Genomic DNA, 23,621 nt, shown 5'->3' on the forward strand with positions numbered 1-23,621 from the left:
AAACTGGATCACCTACACAGAATGTAGCTATAATTAATGATATTAATTGCACCTGTGTTAGGGCACGTCAATGTGTTTGCCAAGAAAATGTCTGTTGTTGCAGTGATCTCCCGGGCTGTGTCCAAAATCATCCTGTAATTGCTATTTGGTGCACTTTATTTACCCTCCATTTTATTCAAGTGTGTAAATCCTAAGTGTAAAGTATAGGCAGCAGAGGTAGGACAAATTGTTTTGAAAATTACAAATAAGTGTCAAGTCCTGAGTCAAGTCTCAAGTCAAGTGCTAAACTTACAAATCTTACAAGCCATGTGACTTTTGAAATGAAAGCACCTCTTAAAAGTTACTTTCAACTAAACTTTAAATCATTTAAAAGCAAATTGATTGAGTGTGCGTTTGTGTTTTCGATGTGTGACCCAAATAAAATCATTTGTAATTTATGAGCTTAATGTTTTGCATGTTGTTGTCCATCTTTGGCTGAAAAATTAATGTCTGAATCTAATAAACTGAGGTTTGCCTCACACTTTATGATAACATAATCTTTAATCTTTGTGTTTGGCGAGGAAGTCATTCCAAGTCAAAAGGCTGTCCAACAAAGTCATGACTGCTTCATGTTGAAGTAAAGCTGGAAACTTTCCCAGCTATATAATTAAATCTAATGTAATCAGACAAATTTGAATGTAACTCACCTCCAAACCTCTGACATGTCCTAAAAGTTCCCACAATGCAACTTTTTGCTAGAAGCCACTCTATGCAGTGCTGCACATTTGATAGATGCTTAAATTACAATTCTGTAGCATGTCATTGGAAGTCAAAATGATGACAAGTGTCTGAGATCTCAATGTGAGAGTAACCTATCAAGTGTTAAAGGAAAGGGATATTCAGAGAATTAGCTATGAAGCCATGAGCTAATTGCAGCTAGAGCGCCAGGTGAATTTAATTAACAGAAAAAAAACATTAGCTTAACATGTTCAGGAGGAGCAGAACTACAGGTGTTGGGTGCTAGGAGAGACAATAACACCAATAGTACTTTTAACATCCTGTCATTCAGCTAGTGAGTGAAACACTGTCTAATTAAAGTATTCTTCATCACCTTGGGGGCACTTATTTACCCTGGGTGGTCCGCGCACCCCTCCTTGGGAACCACCGCCCTTGAAAGCATCCCACTCTGTTTTTGGGGAGAAGGCGCCCACGTGACCGGGGAAGCAGCAGCCAGCACACTGCCGCCGTTCGTTTGATAGCTTCCACGGCACCGGACGGAGAAGAAGGAGAAGAAAAGCGGGACACAGAGAGAGGCACACACACACAAAAAGAAGAGACACTCGTCGAGGGAAGACTTGATTAAGAAAAGACAGAATCTCCGTTTGCAACGTAACAACTCCGCAGACTCCTCCACCCGACACGGCTGGCACACACCATGGACGGCTATACTCGGACCGATGATGAGCTGTTCTCCTCCTGCCTCCTGAACCTCACCTGGGAGAATTGCTACGAGCAGGTAGGATACCACTCTATCCAACATGACGGCGTCACTATGTGCTGTCTGTGATGCACATGCTAAAAAGAATTAGCATAATAAGTTGTAAGGCTTGTTTTGAGTGAGTCAGCACATGAGGTGAGAGCAGGTGGCAACTTCACAAACTCAATTTTCGTTCAGGAGGAGGGTCCTGAAAAGCTTCCCTGTTACGTATTTTACGAGCAGGTTTGTACCAAACTTTTGCTGTTTGACATTACATTATAAAATGGCGTGTGGCTACTTTTCTGAAAGGTTGCCTACCGAACTTCCACCGCTCCGTGTAAGGGCTCAAACATCCTGCCCTTGAAATCAATAATGAATTAACCTAGTAGACAAAATAAATCGTATGCCAGGAATTCTATCAATAAATTAGAGGCAGACATTCGCTTAGCATTCCTTTTGAAGTAACTAAACATGCGTCATCTTCATTATTATGTGGACTGAGTGATGCTTTTCACGTAGAGATCATAAGACTCATATCTCTGTGTCCTGAGACGCATGGGTTGCCAGTTAGGTGTTAATATCAGGTAATGCACACGTGGATTGGACTGAGTTTGTTGCTGAGAATAGACTTGATGTGGAGCACTTTGATCCTGGAGTGTTGGGGCCTGTTCTCACAGCAGAGCAGCAGTGGTGTCTGTTTTGGAGATAATTACCTAATTCCTCCCTCTTCCCTCAAGCTTAATCAGTTCTGCCTTTAAAATACACTTATCGTGCAGTATGAAATCCCTCTTAATTCTCACATTCTAATTTGTGTGAGGAATGTGTGAGGCTAAAGTCATCTGCCACAAGAATGCCAATGAAATCATCCCCTATGAATGCAAAGAGGGCTCCCAGCTATTTAGCAATTTATGCTCAATGATTGATGCCAAAATATTTGTACAGTGATTTTTATGGTAATTTACTTGAATGCCACCATGAGAGCTCAGGATATATATACAGGATATTTATTTCTGTTATCAGTATCCAGGTTGCAATACAGTGGAGGAGGACATCTAAACAATAAATCTCCTGTGGTTAAGTGGGCTACCATTTTGAATTACAAGTAATCACAAATTAAAGAGGATTAGGCTCTTTAAGCCAGCGCTTGCAATTGGCAGTGCTAAGAGTCATATTGTAACAGTTATTTAGGCACAGGAAACAAAAGCCACCCCAAACATGATTCAGAATTGCAAAGTCATTGTGAATGGCATTTTAAGTTTGCGACAATTAAGCCTCAGCAGTTTCTGCTGTAAAATGGATTGTGGCACATCACTTGGGAGCCACACGTTTACAAAATTAAGACACTTAAATCCACAATGAAGAATTGACTTAGCAATGTAGATTTTAGCTGCATCCAACCCTTTGGGTTCAACTTCAACACAGAAGGCTTAAAAATAAAAGTTCACAACTTTACTTCTTTGTTCGTTAAAGTGACCATTAAAACGTAGCTTTGATTCAGGATTTAAACAAAACTTTTCATAGTGAACGTCAAGATTATGGCTTTTTTTTGTACTTACTCTGCAGTTCTGAAACAATTGGTCCATTAATCAGCTGATAAGCTGATCAACAGAAAATTAATCAACATTTTATTTTGATAATGAATCCATCTGTTAAAGTTTAGTTATCAAGTGTCAAAGACTGGCTTGTTCCAGCTTCTGAAATGTGAGGTCTGCTGCTTCTTGGTTATATCACTGTGAATTGAATATTTTGGGGCTGGGTTGGTCAGTCAAAACAAGGAATTTGTGTTACATTCACTTCAACTTTATTGTCATTATACTTGCGAACAGTGAAACGTAGTCTTAGTGCAACTTTCTTAAACTAATACAAAAGAAGTTTGAAAATAATATTTTAGGTTCTGGGAATTTATTATAAGCATTTGTTTGATAATTAATTGACAAAATGATGTTGTTGTTGGATTAATCGATAATAAAAATTAAGTAAGTTGCAGGTGGCCCAACATTTCTGTGTTATATGGCTCGTTCAAAAAAACTTCGGGTCTCCCTAAAAAAGCTTGCATGTAATCTCCTAAATTCAGTTTGGTACAGTCCGCACTCTTCCCCTCACAAAGTGAACCCTCTGAAAGCAGGTCATCTGCTTGGCCAGCATGTTGTTAGCCATGGACATATTCTCCCTCACCCTCCCCAAGTCCTACGGCGGGTGGGTAAATAAATAAATAAATAAGGAAGTAAAGGGAAATGTTGACACAGCCTGTCCTTGTGGCCAGATTATCCACTCATGCTTGAGCTCTGGGTAAAGGCCCTGCATTATTCAGCCTAAGACACAGAGACGGGGAAAAACTGTGGAAAAGCTGGGTTTGCCGCAGGAGTGTGTGTATATGTGCGTGTGTGTGTTTTGGTGTGAGCGCCTTCTTCTTACTGGGATGGGGATAGCTAAAATGCACAGGGTGGGGAAGATTATGTTTTTGCTTAATTATGAAATGAACTCATTGCCTGTCACTTTACTCCATTTCTTTTTCCACTCTGTGCACCCTCCTTGTCAGGCTTCTTGAGGGCTGCTGTCCATGGTGCTGAAAGTTTCATCACACATTTTGTGCATGTCTTTTCAGAATTCTAGGCTCCAATCCCTGTCCGACCCTCGCTGCTCTTCAAAAGCAATGTATTCAGTTTGTCTCGACAAAAAGCGTGCCAGCACTTGGCAGTCCACCTCAAAAGGGTGAAGCCTATCATTCAAGACGTTTCAAAAAAGCTGCAGGTAACACAGCGTGCTCTCAGAAGCAGTAAGGACTAATGCGTTTTTTTTTTTTTTTTTTTTGTGTCTGCTTCTGCCTACAGCATGTTTCATCACAGCAAGGCTCAAGTTACATTACTACTCACTCAGTGGCTTGGTTAAATGAAAGCTGCTTTGTGTGCACTCTTATATACAGTATTTAATCCATGCGAGTCACTCCTTTTTTCTGTGTAATGAGTCAGTAGCCTGAACAGTTTGGAGAAGGCGATCTGAACAGCAAGAAAGGGATTAAACATTTTAAATATGCTAGGTTTTTTTGGGAGTTTGTGACTTTTGTTTTTTGAGTTCTTAATGTTGTTTTGAGTTTAGAAAGAAGTGCCCCATGTTGATTGGCAAGAAAATGTTATATTTTCTGTGATAGTAGGTTCACAGATGCTTTGGAAGTTTTGTCTTGCTTCAGGGGGCATGGGTAGAAGTTCTCATCTCGAGCTGAAAAGTCAATTGACAGAAAATTAACTGGCAACTTTTTTCATAGTTGATTGTCATTCTTAAGACAGATCAATCTCTGCTTCCAGCTCCTCCAAAAAGAGGATCTGTTTCTTTTCTCTGTTTCATATATCTCTGTAAACTGAATATCTTTGGGTTTTGGACCATTGGTAAGACAAAATATAGCATTTGTAAGTAATTGGTAAATGGGAAGCCAGTGAGGGATCATGCTGCTGTTGTTTTACTAGCGACATCTGCTGGTTGGTCAATGTGCCTGTTTGGATCGGGTTGGTTACCCAGTGGCTTGTGGGGACTCCATGGTGTGTCCAATGTTGTCTACCATTGACTATATACTCATTACTTATCATGTCATTTGTTGAGTTGACCCAATTGACCAGTGATAGATTGCAGTTGGGTTTAGCTCATGTATCAGCAATGACTTTGACCAGAAGTGGTGGAAGAAGTGTTCAGACCTTTTATTTAAGTAAAAGTAGCAATACAATACTATTATAAAATAAAGTAAAAGTCCTGTATTAAAAGTATAGAGTACTCACTCATGCAGAATGGTCCCATTCAGAGTATGATGTTATTGGATAATTATTGTGGATGAATGAGCATGTAAGCGGTACCTTATTGTTGTAGCTGGTTATGGTGGAGCTGTTTTTAATTATTTTATATACCAACAGCTAATTTAACTATGGCTATAACAGTGCATTATAGTTTAGAGATAAGTTTTGTGTTTAGTCTGAATCTGAAAAGTAACTAGTAACCAGTTGTTGTTAAATAAATACAGTGGAGTAGAAGTATAAAATGGCATACAATAGAAATAATCAAGTACAAGTACCTCAAAATTGTTCTTTGTTACTTAAGTGGAGAACCGTGGTTCCAGAAATGCAAGGCGACACTGACAGTGACAGTAAGAGGCAAAGTGGTCATTGCAAATAGGGTTAAAAGGGTTAAAAGCAAGAAAATATAAGGAAAAACATTTTTTAAAACAGCCTTGGTACCATTTAAAGTTCCACAAACTCACTGTTTGTCATGGTTTCAGTCCATGACCTGCTCCATGTACAGTACCACCTCCTTCACCTATCCCCAAAGGAATAGATCCAATTTCCATGTTGGCACATCCTCTTTTTTAAATCAACAAGTGCGTGCCTTCTGAACACTATGCTATTGATGGCAACACACTGGAGCAGGGCCTGTCAGTGGTTTAATGAGAAGCGTGTTGTTCTGTTATGATATAAGATGTTAAGATATGGATGGGTAATTATCTAATCAAGACTTTGTGAAAGTGTCGCCACTTACTCACCACTGACCTACTAACTGTGTGCCAGAGTTTTTGCTTCAAGATGTGTACTTTAAAAAAAAAAAAAAAAAAAAAAAAAAAATTATTTTTATTTTTTTAGATATATTTTATTTAATCAGGAAGTCACATTGAGATTGGGATCTCACTTACAAGCGAGACCTGTGTACAGAAAATACAATAAATAACAAAAAGAAATGCGTACTCTTAGTTAATACTCTAAATTGATCATATACAGTAGCTACATTTTGGCACTTGTTTTAATTGGTTTAACTGATACACAGGACCATGTCTGATATATGCACAAAGACATTAAATAAAAAAGGAAGTAAGATTTATATAGAAGATGAATCTTTAGTTTTCAAATACAGTGCTTTTGATATGAATATGATGTTACTTAGTGGGAGGGACAACAGGGTACTTTAAAGCCGTATTGATTAAGCAGACATACTGTACTTTTTAAATAATTAAAACGGCAACATCATTGAAACATGGCTCTTGGTTCTTACTTATATACTGTCTGATGCTGCTCTCTACTTCCACAGTCATTTTTTTTTTTTAAAGCTTTAGCAGTGCAGTCTGTGCATAAAGGAGAGGAGATAGACGAAAGCGGGTTTTGTGGCCACATCTTACACATGAATCTACCGTAAGCACACTTTATTTCAATTCCAAAGGGACGTTTGAACCACCAGAGGGAGCAACAAGCTTTGATTCCTCATGGAACTGTAAAATTTGTCATTAGTCAAATCTAGCCTTTTTACTACCCCACATCCAAATACATGCTTTATATCGGTTAGTAGGGGGAAAATGGTGTTGATGCACTTTGATGGGACATCGCTCAGCTCCTTTTTCAGCCTTTACTGTGTATCTATCGGGGGTGGGGGTGCTTGTCTCGCAGATAAATTAATGTAATCACAATATTAGTTTCAAGAGATATTAATCTTGTTTTTTTTTTTTTTTTTTTTTTTTTTAAAGCCTTCTTGCACTGTGCTGTCTGAATCAGCGTCTTAGCGGGAGGAGTGCATGCACTCCAGACTACATTCTTTGATTATGTGTGGGAAAATGTCTTCCTCACCATTAACAATCTGTTGATACCTTGCAAAATCTGAGATGAAAGAAAATGCAGCTTAGACTGTGAAAAATCCTTGCCTTCTCACCAGGAGGTAAAAGTACTCTCACAAACATTGAATTGTACATCTGAAGTGTTATCAATCCCACCTGAAACGGAGGGCCCCGGTGGCAGAGCTGAACCCCTGTGCTTTTGATCGCTCCAGCAGTGCCTGTAAACAAGTATTTTCCCATCTCCCTCTCTGTCTGTATCTCTGTTTCTCTCTCCTCTCGCTTTCTCTCTCTCTCCTCCTCCTCCCCCACCAAGATTTCTGGAGGGGGAGGTTCCTTTGATTATCTCCGCTGCCGATTAATTGCTTTTCTTAACCTCTGCACAGACGTGCTCCTACACCGCCCCGGAGCCTGCTGCACGCGCCCAGATGGACCCCTGCCAGGAGAAAAACAAACCACACCATGCCCCCCCCCCCCCCCCCCACCCCACACCCCACCTTCTCCCAATTACTGACCTTCATCATTTCCTTTTGCCTTGGATGTTATCACTGGCATTATCAGTGTATTTACTTTGTTTGTTTAGCTTGTTACTTGGCGCACTGCAGCATTCCTGGCTAGATTTTGAAGGCAGGCTGAGCATGTGTGAGAGTTGTATTAATTTCTGGGAATAGTTACAGCAGTAGATGAGATGAGTCTGTGTTGTCAGGTAAATGTATTGTGTCATAAAGTGTCTGTGGGTCACCATCTGAGGCGGGGGAATATTACACTGCCTTTTTTTTTTCTCTCGGAAATGTCCTTATTCCATGATTAAATAGATTTTGGCCTTGAGTTGTGCTGGCCAAGCAATTTCAGTCACTCCAACACTGAGTGCTCTTTTCCATCTCACTTTGCCTTTGAGACACACATGTGCATCAGGTCTCTGAAAAGGTCTCAGTGCCTTCCTCCAAACGTTGTCATATAGCCTTCTCCAGACCTTGGCCTCTTTTTTTTTTTTTTTTTTTTTTTTTCATCCTGAAAGCACGTGCAGGGTCCATCTCAATGATTTATGCACTTCATCTCACAAGCAGACCACCTACTGTACCGTCACTGTTTGGACTGTGCTAAAATGTTCTCAGGATGATTCAGAGTTCGCTTGCTAGGACTAAAGAAAAAGTAAAAAAAAAAAAAAAAAAAAAAAAAAAAAAAAAAAAAAAAAAATAGAAGAAATTCTGTTGTTGTGACTTTTTCCTGAATTTTTAATGCTGAGTGAGTTCAAAATTTAGACATGAAGAAGTTTCTTGCTTAGCCTAGAGTTGTTGGCAGAAAAGTGTTATAACCTTTCTAGTCTAGCGGGAGTTTCATAATCCATAACTCAGACTTTTTGGTCTTGGTCTCTCTCCAGTTCATCTTTTTTTATCTCAATAAGTGAATCCAGACAAACTTCTCTTATAACTTAAGTTTTGCATGACTGTTTATGACATTACTGTAAGTGGCTTTAGGGATTTCTTTTTTTTTTTTTTTTTTTTTTTTTTGAGTGTAGCCTAATTGGTTGAAGTGTTTGATATAGAGAGCACCGTGGGGCTCTGGTCTCACATAGACGAGACAGCCCACACATACACAAATGCAAAATTTGCATGTGAGACATGAACAGACCCATAATGTGCACACTCTCTCATTCACTTACTAACAGGCCAGACTCCCTGGACTGTATAGTACAGTATGGTGTTGCTGATTTTCCCCATCAGCAGAAAGCTGGGATGAGCTGAGCTAATTGAGCTGGGAGGCCCGGCGGGGGAACAGGGCCCCCTTGCACACCGGCTCGTCACTTCCTTTCTTCATCCGTCCACCACCGTGTCTCTAGTCCCATATCTCCAAAACACTCTGTGCTGCATGGAGCATAGTACTCTACTGTACTGTTCAGTGTTTTAGTAAAGCCAGATGCATGTTAATATGATCTAGAATCTGTGCTTCATGGTAAACGATAGCAGTGCTCTATGCTGCTTTTTGATGGTTAGCTTATAGTTTGACACTTTGAATTGTTAGTATAAACAACCCTTAAGATAATAACTATGTCATAAGCTTTCACATATGTGGCCGGGCTCACAGGGAATTGTTTGTTTTGAGTTCTACGCTACACCTGAAGCAGAATTACAAGCTAAAATGGACAAACTGCATTGTCTGTATCACAGCAGACTAGCCGACAACAAAAGCAGATTACCTGTTCTATTTGAGGGATATGAAGACGTTACATGCCATTCGATGGGCCCTGGGAGGCCCGTCATAAAAGCCACTGCAAGCTGTTGAGACGCAGACTCAGAGTTGTTTCCATCTTTTAGCTGCACTTGGGGACTGATTATGGTCAGGCAAACGGCCTTTACCTGGAAAGTCACTTTCACTTTCTCGTCCACCATTTGTTAGTATGGCTAATGTCTCATTAAGTCTCACAGAGGGGAAATGATGTGCTCTTTGGGTGAAGGTTAGGCTCTTAACTTATCATGAGACAAAAGAGAGGCTGATTATCGTAGCACAGGCGTGCCGTAGCCTATGTCTTTCACAACAAGTCCTATTTGTGTTCCTGCTGGAGCTGCTTCATTACCCATAATCTATTAGCCCTCCCTCCACCTCCCCCCAATAAAAGTTAAAACATTTGGGCTAAATGATGAATGCACGATCACTTTTGCGTGGTGTTCTGCGGATAGGAGTGGACGGAAAGGGGGTGGGGGGTAAATTTTACATTATCAAGGAGATAATTACAAAGCAATCATAAGCTGTTTCCATTAAAGTGGTAAACAAGCCAAGGGCTTGTGCTCTTTTCCCAAGAATAATTAAAAGTCGCTTTGCATTCTATGCATCAGTGTCCTTTCCTCCACTCAGTGGCCACCTCTTGGCATAATAAAGCTGGCTGAATCTTACTGCAGAGGAGGGGTCCTTCACTCATAAGTGATTTTGCATTTTCTCAATCTTTTTCTGTCTGTCTTGTATCTTTCGTAAATTTGTATATGTTAATGATCATTTCATCAGCACTGCAAACAAGCGCTCCTCTGCTTTACCTTTTTCTGAATAGTATTATCAGGTTCTTACTGGTGCCAACAGGCACATCTGAACAGCTGTGAATGGCTGTGTCATGAAGCAGGGTGGTTTTCAAATATGGAGAGCTACTCCTCCATGGCTTTGCCTTTAATGTCTCAGTAACAAGTTAATTCATTGATTGGTCTAGACTTGAGAGAATGGCGACTTGCTGGCGGAGGTGTAGGAATATTAGATGAAGCCTATCCATTTGGCTGAATTCTCAACCAGGATTACAACAACTTTTAACTTTAACTTGTTCTTAAGTGACGATAAAAAAGGATTTATATAATATATATTCATATTCGGTTTGAATTTCAGCCACAGCTCAATACTAAAATACAGGGATTGTTTAAGTGTAGTGGATTCTGGCAATTGTTGATGTTTGTCGCTTCACATGTTTACACCAAGTACATTGTAATGACCTCTCGCCACAATCTGCTGAACCCTTTTAACACTGTCCAATGCTTTCGGGAGAGAGCTAAGGGTAGGAAAACGAAGGATAATTTCCTTTGCATGTTATCAACTTCCTTTCTCCCTCTTCAAGTCATGTGTATAACTTAAGATGCCTGCGGGCTATGTCACATCACATCGCTGACAAGTAGTCGTTACTCCCTTTCTAACAACACTAGAATCAGTCAATTATCCGTGGAATCGATCAACATAACCCCACTGCCACTCATTTAAAAGAGCCAATCAATCTGCATGGGCCTTTTCTCTATTTTCCTCACTGTGTGTGTGCGTGTGTGCGTGTGTGTGTGTCTGTGTCTCTGTGCTTGCATGTGTTAGGTGCTGCAGGTTGGCTCATGACGGATGTACTCGAGTGACAGCTCGTCTTCAGATTTATGGTTGTTTATTGCCGGAGTAAGACTGGAGTTGATCTCTCAGATCAGTTGCCACCACTTCCTATGATGCCTTTAAAGCCGCACATTGAGTAACATGATTGCCTTGCTGGCCGAGGTGTCATCTGAAGAAAATTCATAAGTTTATGAGCAACTGAACTTGAAGCGTTTGTACTCAAAAGCTCTTACCTCTGACTCTGTTGCTCCTCTGTTGGTATGTGCCAGCTGCACTCGCCAACTCCTCGGTGACTTCATTACTAAATGAAGCGGCCCATAATTCCACATCCCACCATGGATAAATGCTGTAGCGGCAGTCTGTGAGGCAGAGAGGGTGGAGTGAGGAAGGGGGACACCTTGTCCTCCCTACCTGATGACATGCAAGGTTTATCACGTTGAGCAGAGACATGGTCACCTTACCCCGGGCCTCATTGTGACAGCCAGCAAGTCACTTGAGAGCACCATTGGAAATCAATAAGCCCCCGCTCTTTAATTGTTAGAAAAAAGCTTCCCTGTTTACAGCATCACATCATCAGTCAGGACAGCCTGACTTTCATTTATTTTTGCCTTTTCCTCTCTTCCTCCCTGTCTTCCCCTCCTCCTCTGATGCTTTCTCCTCTGTGACATGTGCCGTCTGATTGTTTGGTAGATTACATAAGAGGAGCTGGCTGGATTTTATTTTTGGAGACCTGTTTGATATGCATACAGAAGCTTTTCTGGTTAACTTCAGGGTGCTTAAGGCATTTGTTTGTCTTATCTCAGTGAATGTTTGCCTCAGTGTGAGCTCCCTCACCGCTCTCTCATACTAACAGGGGACATGTGCTTGCTTCTGTCCTCTGTTGACTTCCAGCTGCAACTGCTACACTGTGCTTGATGTGTGTTGACTCCCATCATACTTTCCATCTCTCCGGTCGCATACCAGGGCCTTGCACCACTGGTTCTCATCTAGCAATGCCTACTCCCGACCCAGGTTATATTATGTCTATAACTTGTGAGCAGTTACACATTGTTGAGTAGGTTTTACTGCTGCTTTTGTTCAGAATGGTGCATATAAAAGTTTGATCAAATCAAAAAACATACAAAGATCACCTGAAAATAAATGGTGTGTCTCAATGAATAATTTCCAAACTAGCAAACTAAACTCTGCCTAACATTTTTCATTTCACGGTTTAAATTCTTCTAGCAATCTCCCAGCAAAGACAAGGAATGTCAACATTGTACAGGTTTAAAATATTTAAAACATTGGCGTTGGAAATCTTTCATGAGAAAGGAAATACATTCAACATTGAGCGTATACACAGAAAAAAAAACCTCACAGGGCACCTTCAATTATCTTGGGACCCCTTGATCTACCTTTTGTCCTACTGGGGGTCCTGAACTCCAGATTGGGAACCACTGCCTTGCATTGAACAACGTCATGATTTAAAAATATATTAGAATATCTCAAGTTCAGCCAAATTCACAGTCTCTTTATTACACACAGGTCAAAGCAGGTTATTGTGCCTTTCTTATGAGAAGCCCAAAGCCAACCGTTACCCTGTTTCCACACTCTTTACTCCATCTGTGGCTCCACAAGCTTCTCCTATTAGTGCGTTACCTGGGGAGGACCACAGCTCCAAAACTCTGATTAGGTCCTCTCTGGCTAATTAACTGCTCGGGCCACAGTTGGCCATTTGCAGCGTTTAATGGGGGGACGATGCCGCAGCTGTCCTTCGTCTGTCATTCATCCGATTTGTGCCCTTTATGCCACAATTTGTGCCATAAAATTTATAAATAGCCAAAGCTAGCATAGCATTTATCACTCTCATTAAAGTGACAGAGAATATGGTGCATACTGCATCGTCATGTAAGCAGCAGTGGAGGCTGTGCTTTAATTATGAGAGAGAGGGACAGAGGAGAAGGCTTTTGTCCTAGTAGAAGAAATTCCTGGTGATTCCTAGAGAGAGGACCTAATTATGACGATGCTGTGGTACTTTAAAATGCCGCAAGCGGGATGATTGCTGTTAATTTTCCTCTGTCCTCCCCCCTCTCTTTTTGCTCTCTGGTTATTCAGGGCAACAGGCTGCTTAATTATTTATACCTATCCGTTACGGTATGAAAATCAGGAGGACACTAACATGCACACAACAGAGGGGATCTAATATTCCCCCCCCTTGTGTGTCTAGTTTAGACTTTGACTCTCTCCAAATCCTTCCCTCTGTTTAGTAACAGTGGTAGGGGGAATTGTAGCATTGAATTTAATCCTGAACAGATGGCTTATTTTGCGTTTTACCTGCTTGCACCTACGCACCAACATGAACACACTCTAATAAAAGAACACCAAAAAACTACAATATAGTCACACACTCAGCCACCCACTTGCTCACACAAGCTCCAGGCGTGATAGTATCATCCACTTGTCATGTGTTCATGAGGCAGGGAGAGTGTTTGCCCACTCTGGCCTCTTGTGTGCATAGAAACGGTTAAATGTTGTTTTTTTTTTTTTGTTTTGTTTTTTCTTGAGCAGTGCTGCAGGATTATTTTGAAGTTGTTTGGTTTCCTTTTCTACTTCTGGCTGTTTTTTGCATTCAACCTGCGTGGACTTCTGCACAAGCATTTTGTTATTATTTTCACTGCAGCACACACAGGCACAAATACATTTAATGTAGACTGTGCTGTTTTGAGCAAGTTTAGTACTCAATCTCTGTGTGTGTGTGTGTGTGTGTGTGTGTGAGAATAGCCTGCCTTTTTTTTTTTTTTTTTTTTCTCCAGTCCTTCCCGAGGGAAAGTGGATAGCACATGTGAACGGATCACTTCTGATTAGTGGGGGTGCTTTAAAAAGATGCCTGTAGTGTTTTTCTCCAGAAACAAACAGTGGTGTGGCCTCCCCAGGGAAGACTGCCATTTTCTTAGCACAGCACAACCCCCAAGAGGAGCTGTTTTATCTCCCAAGTGCTGTTAACTTTGGGTTTTAAACTGTGTGCTTGCCACTGCCTTGTTTTTCACATCACAAGATGATGATATCGTGCAGGATGGCAACAGAGCTGACTTTTTTTGTAAAAGGGGGAAATGGAGTCTGTTGGATTCAGCCTCATCTATTCTACACTGAGGATGGCTTTTTTAGTCACAACATAAACTCGCTGTCACTCAATTCTCACTGCAAATTTCCATATAAAGTGTCTGATAAGTATATTTGTGTGTTGACTGTGCACGTTTGCACAATTTGTGTCAAAACATAAAGGTTGGAAGAAATTTGACTTTGTTTTTGGATAAATGTGAATCATCTGGCATTTTGTGTGAGAAGAGGGAGAGCGAAGGAAGATGGGGAGGTAGGTAAATAGAGTGGAGGGAGGGGGGGGCAGAAGCAGGCGACTGATTTGTCTCCGTTCTGTCGGGAGGATTTACGGTGCAAGTGTGTTGAGCCATCAATCAATTGTGGCGCACTCCAAGGACAACTTTGCCTCTTTATGCAATTTGTAAGGCTGTCCAGTCAAATTGATTCCTTAACCAGGAGCCGTCCAGCTCCCGGAGAAGAGTAAAACCCCCCTGAAAAGAACATCAACCTCCGTGTTTGATGTAAACCAGACAATAAATGATACGACTGTTTACTATTGATGGCCAGAATCAGACTGCAAAACAGAGTGGGTGACAAAAAACAAGATTAAAAGTGATTGCAGAAGTGATTGACTAAATGTGATTAAATGGAGTGACACAGGATTGATGCTGTCGAGTGCCTGTGACAAATGACTCTGGCATTATGATTGTTTTACTCTCAGTCCTTCATGGATCATATCTCTAGAACAAAAACAAATTATATTTACAACCAAAAATGAACATTTACACCCCTCAATAGTGCACACACTCAGCCTTTGAAGTATGGAGATATCAGTTATGCAATTTGTTTCCTTGCAATCATCATTTTGGGGAAACTTGTATCAACTTGTTTATATTTGTTACATGTCATTTTTCATTTTCTTAGCAGTGCTAGTGCTGTGGCTCTGTGGATGGCACTGTCAGTCACTTGTTTGTTCCATGTTTTCATCCATACTGAAATATGTCAATAACTATGGGATGGATTGCCAGGAAATTTGCTCCAGATATCCAGGGTGCCCAGAGGATGAATTTGAATGACTATGGTGATGCCTTGACTTTTCATCTAACGCTACTAGCAGGTCAAGTTTTCACTTTTCTAGTGAAATATCAAGATCTACTGCAGGGGGTTTCCACAAATTTCCACAGTCGTCGTTCCCAGATGATGAATCTCATCGACCTTTTGATGGATTCCCATGAAATTTGTTGCATTCATGTTCCCCGCAGGATGAAATTGGTTTGGTTTATGGCTAAATACTTGCACATATAATGGCATTGTCAGCCTCAGCTGTAGTCTGTGTGCAGTGCTAATGAGCAAATGTGAGCATGCTAATGCACTAAATTAAGGCAGTAAACATGGTAAACATTGTACCAGTAAAACATCAGCATGTTAGCAATGTTATTGTCATAGTGAGCTGCTGTAGGTGCTAGCATGGCTGTAGACCAAAACTTGTCAGTAACAATTCCCAATATGTTACATTTTGGAGTGGAAATAACACTCTTTAGCCTGTAAACAGATTTAAACAAACCAGTATATTCAAAAATATATGTAATGTGATGTAAAGTTCTGACCAACTGTTTGTCAAATCATACCACTTTAAAAAGTGCCCAGGAATGGTACATCATCACTTCCTGCTGAGCAGACACTCAGTCTTCTTCCATGTCGACTCTGTGGTGATGTGGGACGTTTAGCGGGCAATATGAAAGCGAAGCAGGCTGTACACTTGAATAATTGATGCAGGAAATCAAGCTCAGCCTGTCAGAATTCATAATGATCCCCCATCTCACTCTTTACCCCAACACACACACACACACACACACACCCCAAAATATTCTATTCTATTTGTGTACAAACGCCTACGATCAACCACTGTGACTCACTTGCCTGGGTGCAGTGATCACATTAATGCGGAAATAATAAAAGAATCCAACTTTAATAGCATATAATGAATTACACTGCTGAGTAAATGTCTTGGCATTGCTTTTAATATGGTCTTTAAGATTTGAGATTAGCATCCCCTCATTTTTCTGCTGTGAAAATCAAATTCAAAGGAACATTTTCCTTCCATTCCGCTGACTGAAATGACTAGAAACATAAATATAGAAACAAATTGAGTCAAAGATTATCTAATGGAGCATGCGTCAGTGCAGTTTGTCACAAGCTTTATATAAGAGTATTGCTCTATCGCCACACTTCTTTAACTGTTGAAACCATTTTATTTACCAAATAGCATTTGAGCACTTTATCATTCATTTAAGACATGAAAACAGTCTGCCACCAGTAAGCCTCTGACAGCTGGCACAAGACACATATCACATCCATGTGAAGAATGGTTGAGTTTGTGACAACAAATAGCCTGAAAATATAGTTCATTTCAGAATGATCAGGGAAAAAAAACATTCAGTCTGAGGGCTGTCTGACGAACAGCACCGTGACATGTCAGCCTCGCTGCACATTTTGTGTGTGATAAGAAAAATCTAGAGGGAGGGAGATCCATTATTAACAACAGTGGTTTCTTTCACAAGAGATCTTTTTAGATGTGACATTCCTGGCCATCACAGCAAGTGATATGTCAGTCAGCATGATATGCTGTTTAGGGCTTTGGACCAGGGTTACCCGAGCAAGGTCTTCAAATTGTCCTTTTTAGAATGTGACATATTCATTGAAAATACAAATCATTCTGGGAAATTTTAGATGCCATTAATGACAAATACCGAGTAAAATGATGAAACGATAAATGTCCAGTACTATAGCTGCAAATGAAAGTGTGCTAAAATCTGAACTGACCTTCAATATGCTGTGCCATGGCTGCATCATACACCTGAAACTAGTCCTGCCTATTGAAAGTAACAGCAGTTTAGAATTGCAGATGTAGACACAACAATGTGCATTCTCTATAAACGAGGTAATAGCTGTTCCAGTTTGGACAGCTATAAAAGAAGAAGGTGAATTACCGTTTCGTTTAATTCCTTCCCGCAATGTTTTTCACATTGATCAAAGAAAATATGTGAATTTAAGAACTATTATTTCACACATCTTGGCCCTGTGCCGCTTTGCTCTGTCTGATATGACGTTTATGTGGTAAAGTCTTTAGTCGTCAATCCCAAATGGTGGTCCAACATTGCACTGAGACATATCCACTGATGGCCTAATAGTGTGAGAAATTTAGGACAAAATGTACACAATGTGGTTGCTACTATGACCCAAATTTACAAACCAATCGGAATACTTCATGAAATGAAAGAGAATACACAAGCCAAAATTTAGGGGAAAAAAAAAAAAGAACTCACAAAAATGATGGAGGTTCTCCTCCCTCTTAAGAGATTTTCAAAACACGAGCAGCACAGATGGATGGTGCCAGCTGATAACATGCCTTTACTCACATTTTTCCAAAAGTTGGTTTAAGTAGCTTGAATAGTCATTACCTACTGGTGGTGCAAGTATTAAAACTGCAGCTTACGGTCACTGTCTTGTTTGTCTCTGTCTGTAGAAGGTGATATATCTTGAAATGTTTGCTGCCATTATTTTGTTTAAGTGTTGGTGGCACAGGGAGGTCATTTGTTGAACTGGTGTGAAAGTGACTAAACAGCTGCTGGGGAGAATTCCTGCTAAATGTGAGTGAATTGAGTTTTTTGAGCGAGTTAGACGTCAGGTCCATGAATTGCTTTACAAACAAGTAGTAATAAAAGGAGTTCATGAGCAGGTATTTGATGATTGTATCACTGTATCAGATGGCAAACATGTGCCAGGAGAGACTTAACCACAGTGACTGGTCTTGGCTACAAGACAAATTCTAATCAGTGACTTTGCTGTGAGGCGAGTTTGGTATTTGTCATTCAGGAAACAGCAGGACACCATGGTGTAGAAATAGATTTTTTTATTTTTATTGGAATATTTCGACAAGGTTTCTTTGTGTGGCAGAGAAAATGCTGAGGGATAATTTTGTCCTGGGTTTGAGAAATACACATGGCAGCCGTGTGGAAAGTAGAGCTTAGTTTAAAATGGGATGAAGGACTATGGATGGAGTGATTTTTAAAACGTTTCATGCTGGGTTGTGTTAAAAAGCCCAAGACATGTTGCACATGATTTCCTCAGTAATTAGCCTCGATGGACAGATTCGATTAGTGACTGTGTGTATAACCTAAAACCTTTTTTGTACCTTTTATGTACCAACTAGTTCTAAACTCTATCCAGGGCCAGGGGAGTTCACAGGGAACAAATTAACACTTCTTGGACCCAGCTGTGCTCAGATTTCAGTCAACAGCTCCCTCCTCCACCACCTAGCAGGAAATGACAAAAAACAAGATATTTTGATCAAAGGAAAAAAAAAAGAAAGGTGCATCCAGACAATTGGGAGCAGAGGTGCCTTTCCACCCCTTCCACGATTCAAGGCTGTAGACTTGGCTAAAGTGTGATGTCCAACTGCTTGGACATCACACTTTAGCTTGGCTCAGAATAGCTTTTTGTGGCACCTGTCTAAAGCACTGGACATTTCAGCCAGTGCTGCCACTTCTGGCTCCATTAGAAAGTTGGTCTTTGTTCAGCTCGGTTTCTCGCTGCTTATTCGACATTCTGCTCACCTGTGCATTTGCCAAGCGAGGCATTGTGCTGCTATTGATTGGCCAAGACCTGGTCAGTCAGGAAGAGTGTGTGCCCGCCAGGTTATCAGTGACATCACTCCTCAGAAAAACAGCATTTGCCTCTCCTTTCCCTTATCGATAGTTTGGGGAGTGCATTAAGAGTGGCTGCTCAGCCTGATTTATTGAGACGCGCCAGTGCCTTTCTGCGCACCCAAAGGGCACTCGGTAACAATCCAGTCTCACTTCCTTTCCCTGCAAACAGTGTTTATTTACTCACTCTCAGGGAGGCAATGAAGGCAGCTCTGACAGACAAACAATCTTATGATGCACCCTTCATGTCAGGACTGGATTTTTTTTTTTTCCCCCTCTCTCTCTCTCTCTCTGTCTTTCTCTCTTCTTCCTCCCTCCAGAATGTCTCAGTCAGTTGTCAGTCCTTTTTCCCTAGCCATGGGCCCTGTTGACACAGGAATCCGTCACTCCTCACATGGGGGAGAGTGGGACATGTTGGCGGCCATTACTATTCATGAGGCAGTGTGATCCACTCTGTCACCCGTTGTCAGCGAGAGGTGTCTGTCTGCACCGCCGCTCCCCTTACTCTCTTTATCAGCCAGGGGTGGCTAATGAGAAGCACCAGGTTAATACCACCACTAGAACAGCAATGGCTTTAAACCTCTTAATTCATTTAGACACTGCTAATTGAAACCCATGTGAACCACACTCTGGACACCATCCATTTTCCTGCAAGCCATAGCTGAAAGGGAAATGTGTATGTGATTTGATCTAATTTTTGAAACTGATGCCAGGATTAACTCACCTTGAACCAGATTGTTTTCCTCTGAATTTGCTTTTTTTTTTTTCTCTTTTTTTCTTTTCTGAGCAATTCCCAGCCCTGCACTTGAAAGCTATTAAGCCAACATTAATTCTTGCTGGGAAATGTCAGAAGACAACCACAACAAAATATACTTAGAACCAGCGGTGACATGTGACACCAAAAAAAACCAGCTCTGGATAGTCAAAAAACGTCTTAGACCAATTACAGTGTGTAAAAACAGCAGCCATAACTGAGACTAGACATTCTCCCGCATGTGGCAAAGTGTAAATTAAAAACTCTTACTCACCCCGCAGTTGTCAGACATGACTTAGTCATCCTGCACTTCAGTGTTTAATCAGCATGCAGTGAACACTGTGGGCTTGTTGACTAAAACCAGGAGTTCTAACTCTTCCTCCTTCCACCTCCTTCAGCCTTCATGCATATTTATCCCTTCAGCTTTTGTCAATGCTGCTGGAAATGAATATTGACAACAGTGAGAGGGTGTTCTCTCTCCTACCACACGGTCAACTGGGTGCATCTTGCACCTTGGGGCCTTTCTTTCCCTCGCTGTGTGTGAGATTGCTGAGCACAATGCATGCCAGCTCCTTTCTTTCTTCCCTTGCATTTACTGCTGTCTGTGATGCATCTTTATGCTGCAATGAAGGGCTGTGGCCTAATGAGATGAGATCATTCTACCTACCTTAGATGCAGCTGTAAATATTCAAATGAGCCATCATCAGTCGATGGTGTGAGAGATAACGGGTCCATCTTTTACCTGCCCCTTCTTGTGTGCGACAGCAGGATATATTTAGTTGACGGCATCATCATCTCCAAAAGCGCTTGATTTGCCGGCATAAATTTCAGCAGACACACATCCCTCCCCGCGCCTGCAGAGGCAAATGCTTATTCATTTACCCGTTTGTCATTTCAATAGTTATTTTATGGTGGTGCTGTATTAATTGAACTGCTTCTACTGCACAACAATTCAAGGCCCACTACATCTATTACAAAGGGAGTGTGCCGGAAACATCGCTCAACGGGCTCACAAATCAGCCTAAGCTGAGAGGGGAACCTCACAATAATGTAACAGAATCGCACTAATCTTTCATTTACAATGTGCTCCTTCCTCAGCCAGGCAAGGAAAATGTCTTAAAAGCCCAAAGTGGCTGCGGCGAAAAATCAGATTGGTTGCATTGGAGTTCCAGTAGATTATTGTGCACTTAGAGTTGTTGTCTAGCTTCATTGGAAGAAATGTCCCGCATGTTAAAGAAGATTACATAAGAGTTCAAATGATGAGCAGCAGTAATGACCTGTCACCTTGGATGATTGTATTGTGCAGGATTGTTTTTAAACTTTGACATAAGTTTCAAAGCAGGAAATATCAGGAAGCTGTTTGCCTTATTATATCCCATGATCGTCATGGTACGGGTGGTAGGTCATAGAAGATTATCACCTGCAGTCAGTAGTATTTGTGACTGTGTCTTCTTACAGCCATCAGAAGACTGTAATATTTCCTATCTTCTATTTTAGCACTATCACATATTCATGTTTATATTGATTTTCAAGCTTTGATGAAATTTTGATGACGGTATTTACATAATTTTAAAGTAAAAGATTTTATCAGTTTATGTCCCGTTTGATGAGGAATTCAGATATTAATATTTTTTTTATCAGCAGGTATAAAATTAGATTGGAAAAGCTTTATGAACAGATCACATCATACTAATGGAAAAAAATCTGTGGAAACAATCAATTCAAGAAATTAAGAGATTAATAATTAAATTTTTTAGGATTAGAGTTCAAATTTTGTTTTTGACACTGTATAAAAATAAATTGTCTACAAATTTTTATTTTAGATTATGTTTAAGTTTAATGTCAAAAAGAAATTAGCTTGACGTGATCCTGGAGAGGTTGATGCATATCTGTGTGTTTTACTTGCAGAGATAAAGAAATCTAAGCCAGACTACCACGACTCAACTTTAAACTTTTTTTTTTTTTTTTTTTTTTACAGATAACAAGTGGCATGTTAAATATAAAATACAGCAGATTAAAGACGAGTTGCAGAGAGAGGAGAATTGTTGTACTGAATTTTGTGTGTGTATATATCATATTATCACCTTATGAAATATTTGAGGCAGTTACTGGCAGACGGAGTATAAAAATAGCATTCATTCAGAGCTATGCTTGTGTCCACCTGATCAATCCTAAGTCAGATATTTACAGATCGGTTTTCACTACAGAATTATCTGGTCCTTCTGTGGCAAAATGTTCCACCATGTTCACCAGGTGGTCGCTACCTTTTTATGTGTCTGCCATGTGGTGCTGAGCAGGCCATGTACAGCGAGTTTATCAGACCTTTCAATGCTGAAAACAGTTGCCTGCTACGGCTGAAAACGGTGCTGGTGAGAGTCAACCAAAACAGAAACTGTGTGGGTTGTAAAACTGGAGCAATAGAGCAAAAGACACTGAAACATAAAACATACTGATCATAGCATATTGCTGTAAATACACCTAATATCTATCTATAACTTTGACTTATATAAACTCAACTATGATGTATTTTCTCCATTTCTGATTTCCGGAATCACTTAAGTACTGTTGGTGTGCACTCTTTCAATCTCCTGCCTGTTATCAATGGCTCTGCTGCGTTCCTTGATATCACACATTGAGCTCATGAAGCTTTAGGACGTTTCCACTAAACTAAAAATAATTTGAACGATGCTAATTTATCTTTGAATATGTATTGTGGCTTAACGGTATTTTGATTTCTCATTTTCCTAATAAAGCTGGTAGGAGGGGGGAAAAAAAAAATACAGCAGCCTCTTGTTTGCTTTGTCGCTTTAATTCATCTGTTATCTTCTGAAAGACTTAATAATACTTCTGTGACTCAGCATCCCGTTCTCTAAAACAAACAACATGCTCCAGAGCTGATGGGGACATCCAATTTAACTGCCATCTTAATGGAATCTATAATAAGCGCAGGGGCACAATAATGGCAAAGCACTGCATCTTCTGATAACACAGCAAGCATCAAACCCCTGTGATCACCACACAAGTCCAGTTTTTTTTCCCCCTCAGAGGAGCGAAGAACAAAATGTCCAGATGTCATTGTCAGGTTGCTGGTAAGGCATTCCCTGTGGGTTCGTCACAGGGGGCTGCCTCAGCTCTCCAGCGGCCCTCATGCCATATAGAGGTAATCTGCAGTCTGCAGCACAGGGGCTCCTCTGCATTTCCTTCCACACTTCTGAAAACCCCCCTGACTTTAATTTCACGGGCACCTGTTCCCTCATGCGCTCATGGCGGAGGAGTCAAATCACAGCCTTTCATATAAGCAGTGGGACCGGGCCAGAGACTTGTGATTCAAGAAGAGAAAGAAATGCCTTCACTACAGGAACATGCTATATGACGAGCTTGTCCGGTGGTGACATGTGGAGCCGCGTCTCACAAAGACAAATTTGTGCCAGTGTTTGTCATCTCAAGTGGCCGCCTCAGTGTGTTACTTTGATGTGCAGGTATGGCATGAAAACGATAAAGCAAGTAATAGGGTTGAGTCAGAGCCCGTTATGGGAGCTACAGGGGCCGCAGATGGCTTGATGAGGTTTGAACTACGATGTAGGAAGAGTGTGTGCACATCCTTCTTGGATGTCCCCTGGTGGTCAAAGGTGGAGAAAAGCTAAAGGAGTACATAAAAACTCAAAAGAGTTCAAAGTTTCCAAACTTTTTTTCAAAGCTAGCAAAAAGATTGCTGTAACAGTCAGGCAGACTGGGCAAACACAGGCCCGATCCGCGGAGCACGCATGCGACAGCCTGATGAAACGATAGCGACTTTGGCTCCTCAACAAATATTCAAATGAGATTACATGAAAGCCAGAGGAATGACAGACAAATGGACACAAATCAGGTTTCATTTGTTTACTCTTCTGCAATTGTGTTAGGCACCCCCCTCCTGGCTCCAGAGGTAATGATTGCAGTGGGACCAGATTAAAGGCTGTAGTCAGCTGTTTAGTGGGGCTCTGCTAACAGAGATTAGCGGCAGCTGCTTGGCGACAGACTTGGTGGGAGGAAGGAAAGAAGAAGGGAAAAAAAAAAAAAAAAAATCACGGCAGAGGGTTTCATTGTCTCAGATCACAACCACCTTGATGAGTAAGAATCTCGACAACAGGAGGCAGTATGAGCATGGAGGACTGGTGGGCTTTTATTTATTTTTTTCTAAATTTCCTTTTAGCCACATCAGAACTCAGACAC

The 23,621-nt window shown here is 40.9% G+C and overlaps 1 protein-coding gene across 5 annotated transcripts in view; it reads left to right on the top strand.

The window, feature by feature from the left end:
- Positions 1-1,084: 1,084 nt before the first annotated feature.
- Positions 1,085-23,621, top strand: part of ppargc1a (peroxisome proliferator-activated receptor gamma, coactivator 1 alpha) — a 256,224-nt gene continuing 233,687 nt past the window's right edge. For 2 of the 5 annotated variants that reach the window (XM_056368550.1, XM_056368555.1), the window contains exon 1: positions 1,095-1,495. In XM_056368550.1, coding sequence (XP_056224525.1) covers positions 1,415-1,495 — 81 coding nt within the window. In that variant the 5' untranslated portion in view covers positions 1,095-1,414. Of the gene's footprint in view, positions 1,496-23,621 lie in introns of all 5 variants that reach the window. The other 3 variants (XM_056368559.1, XM_056368551.1, XM_056368554.1) reach the window with 3 other exon arrangements.

The sequence above is a fragment of the Seriola aureovittata genome, chromosome 23, assembly GCF_021018895.1.
Source record: "Seriola aureovittata isolate HTS-2021-v1 ecotype China chromosome 23, ASM2101889v1, whole genome shotgun sequence".
NCBI classification, from domain to species: domain Eukaryota; kingdom Metazoa; phylum Chordata; class Actinopteri; order Carangiformes; family Carangidae; genus Seriola; species Seriola aureovittata.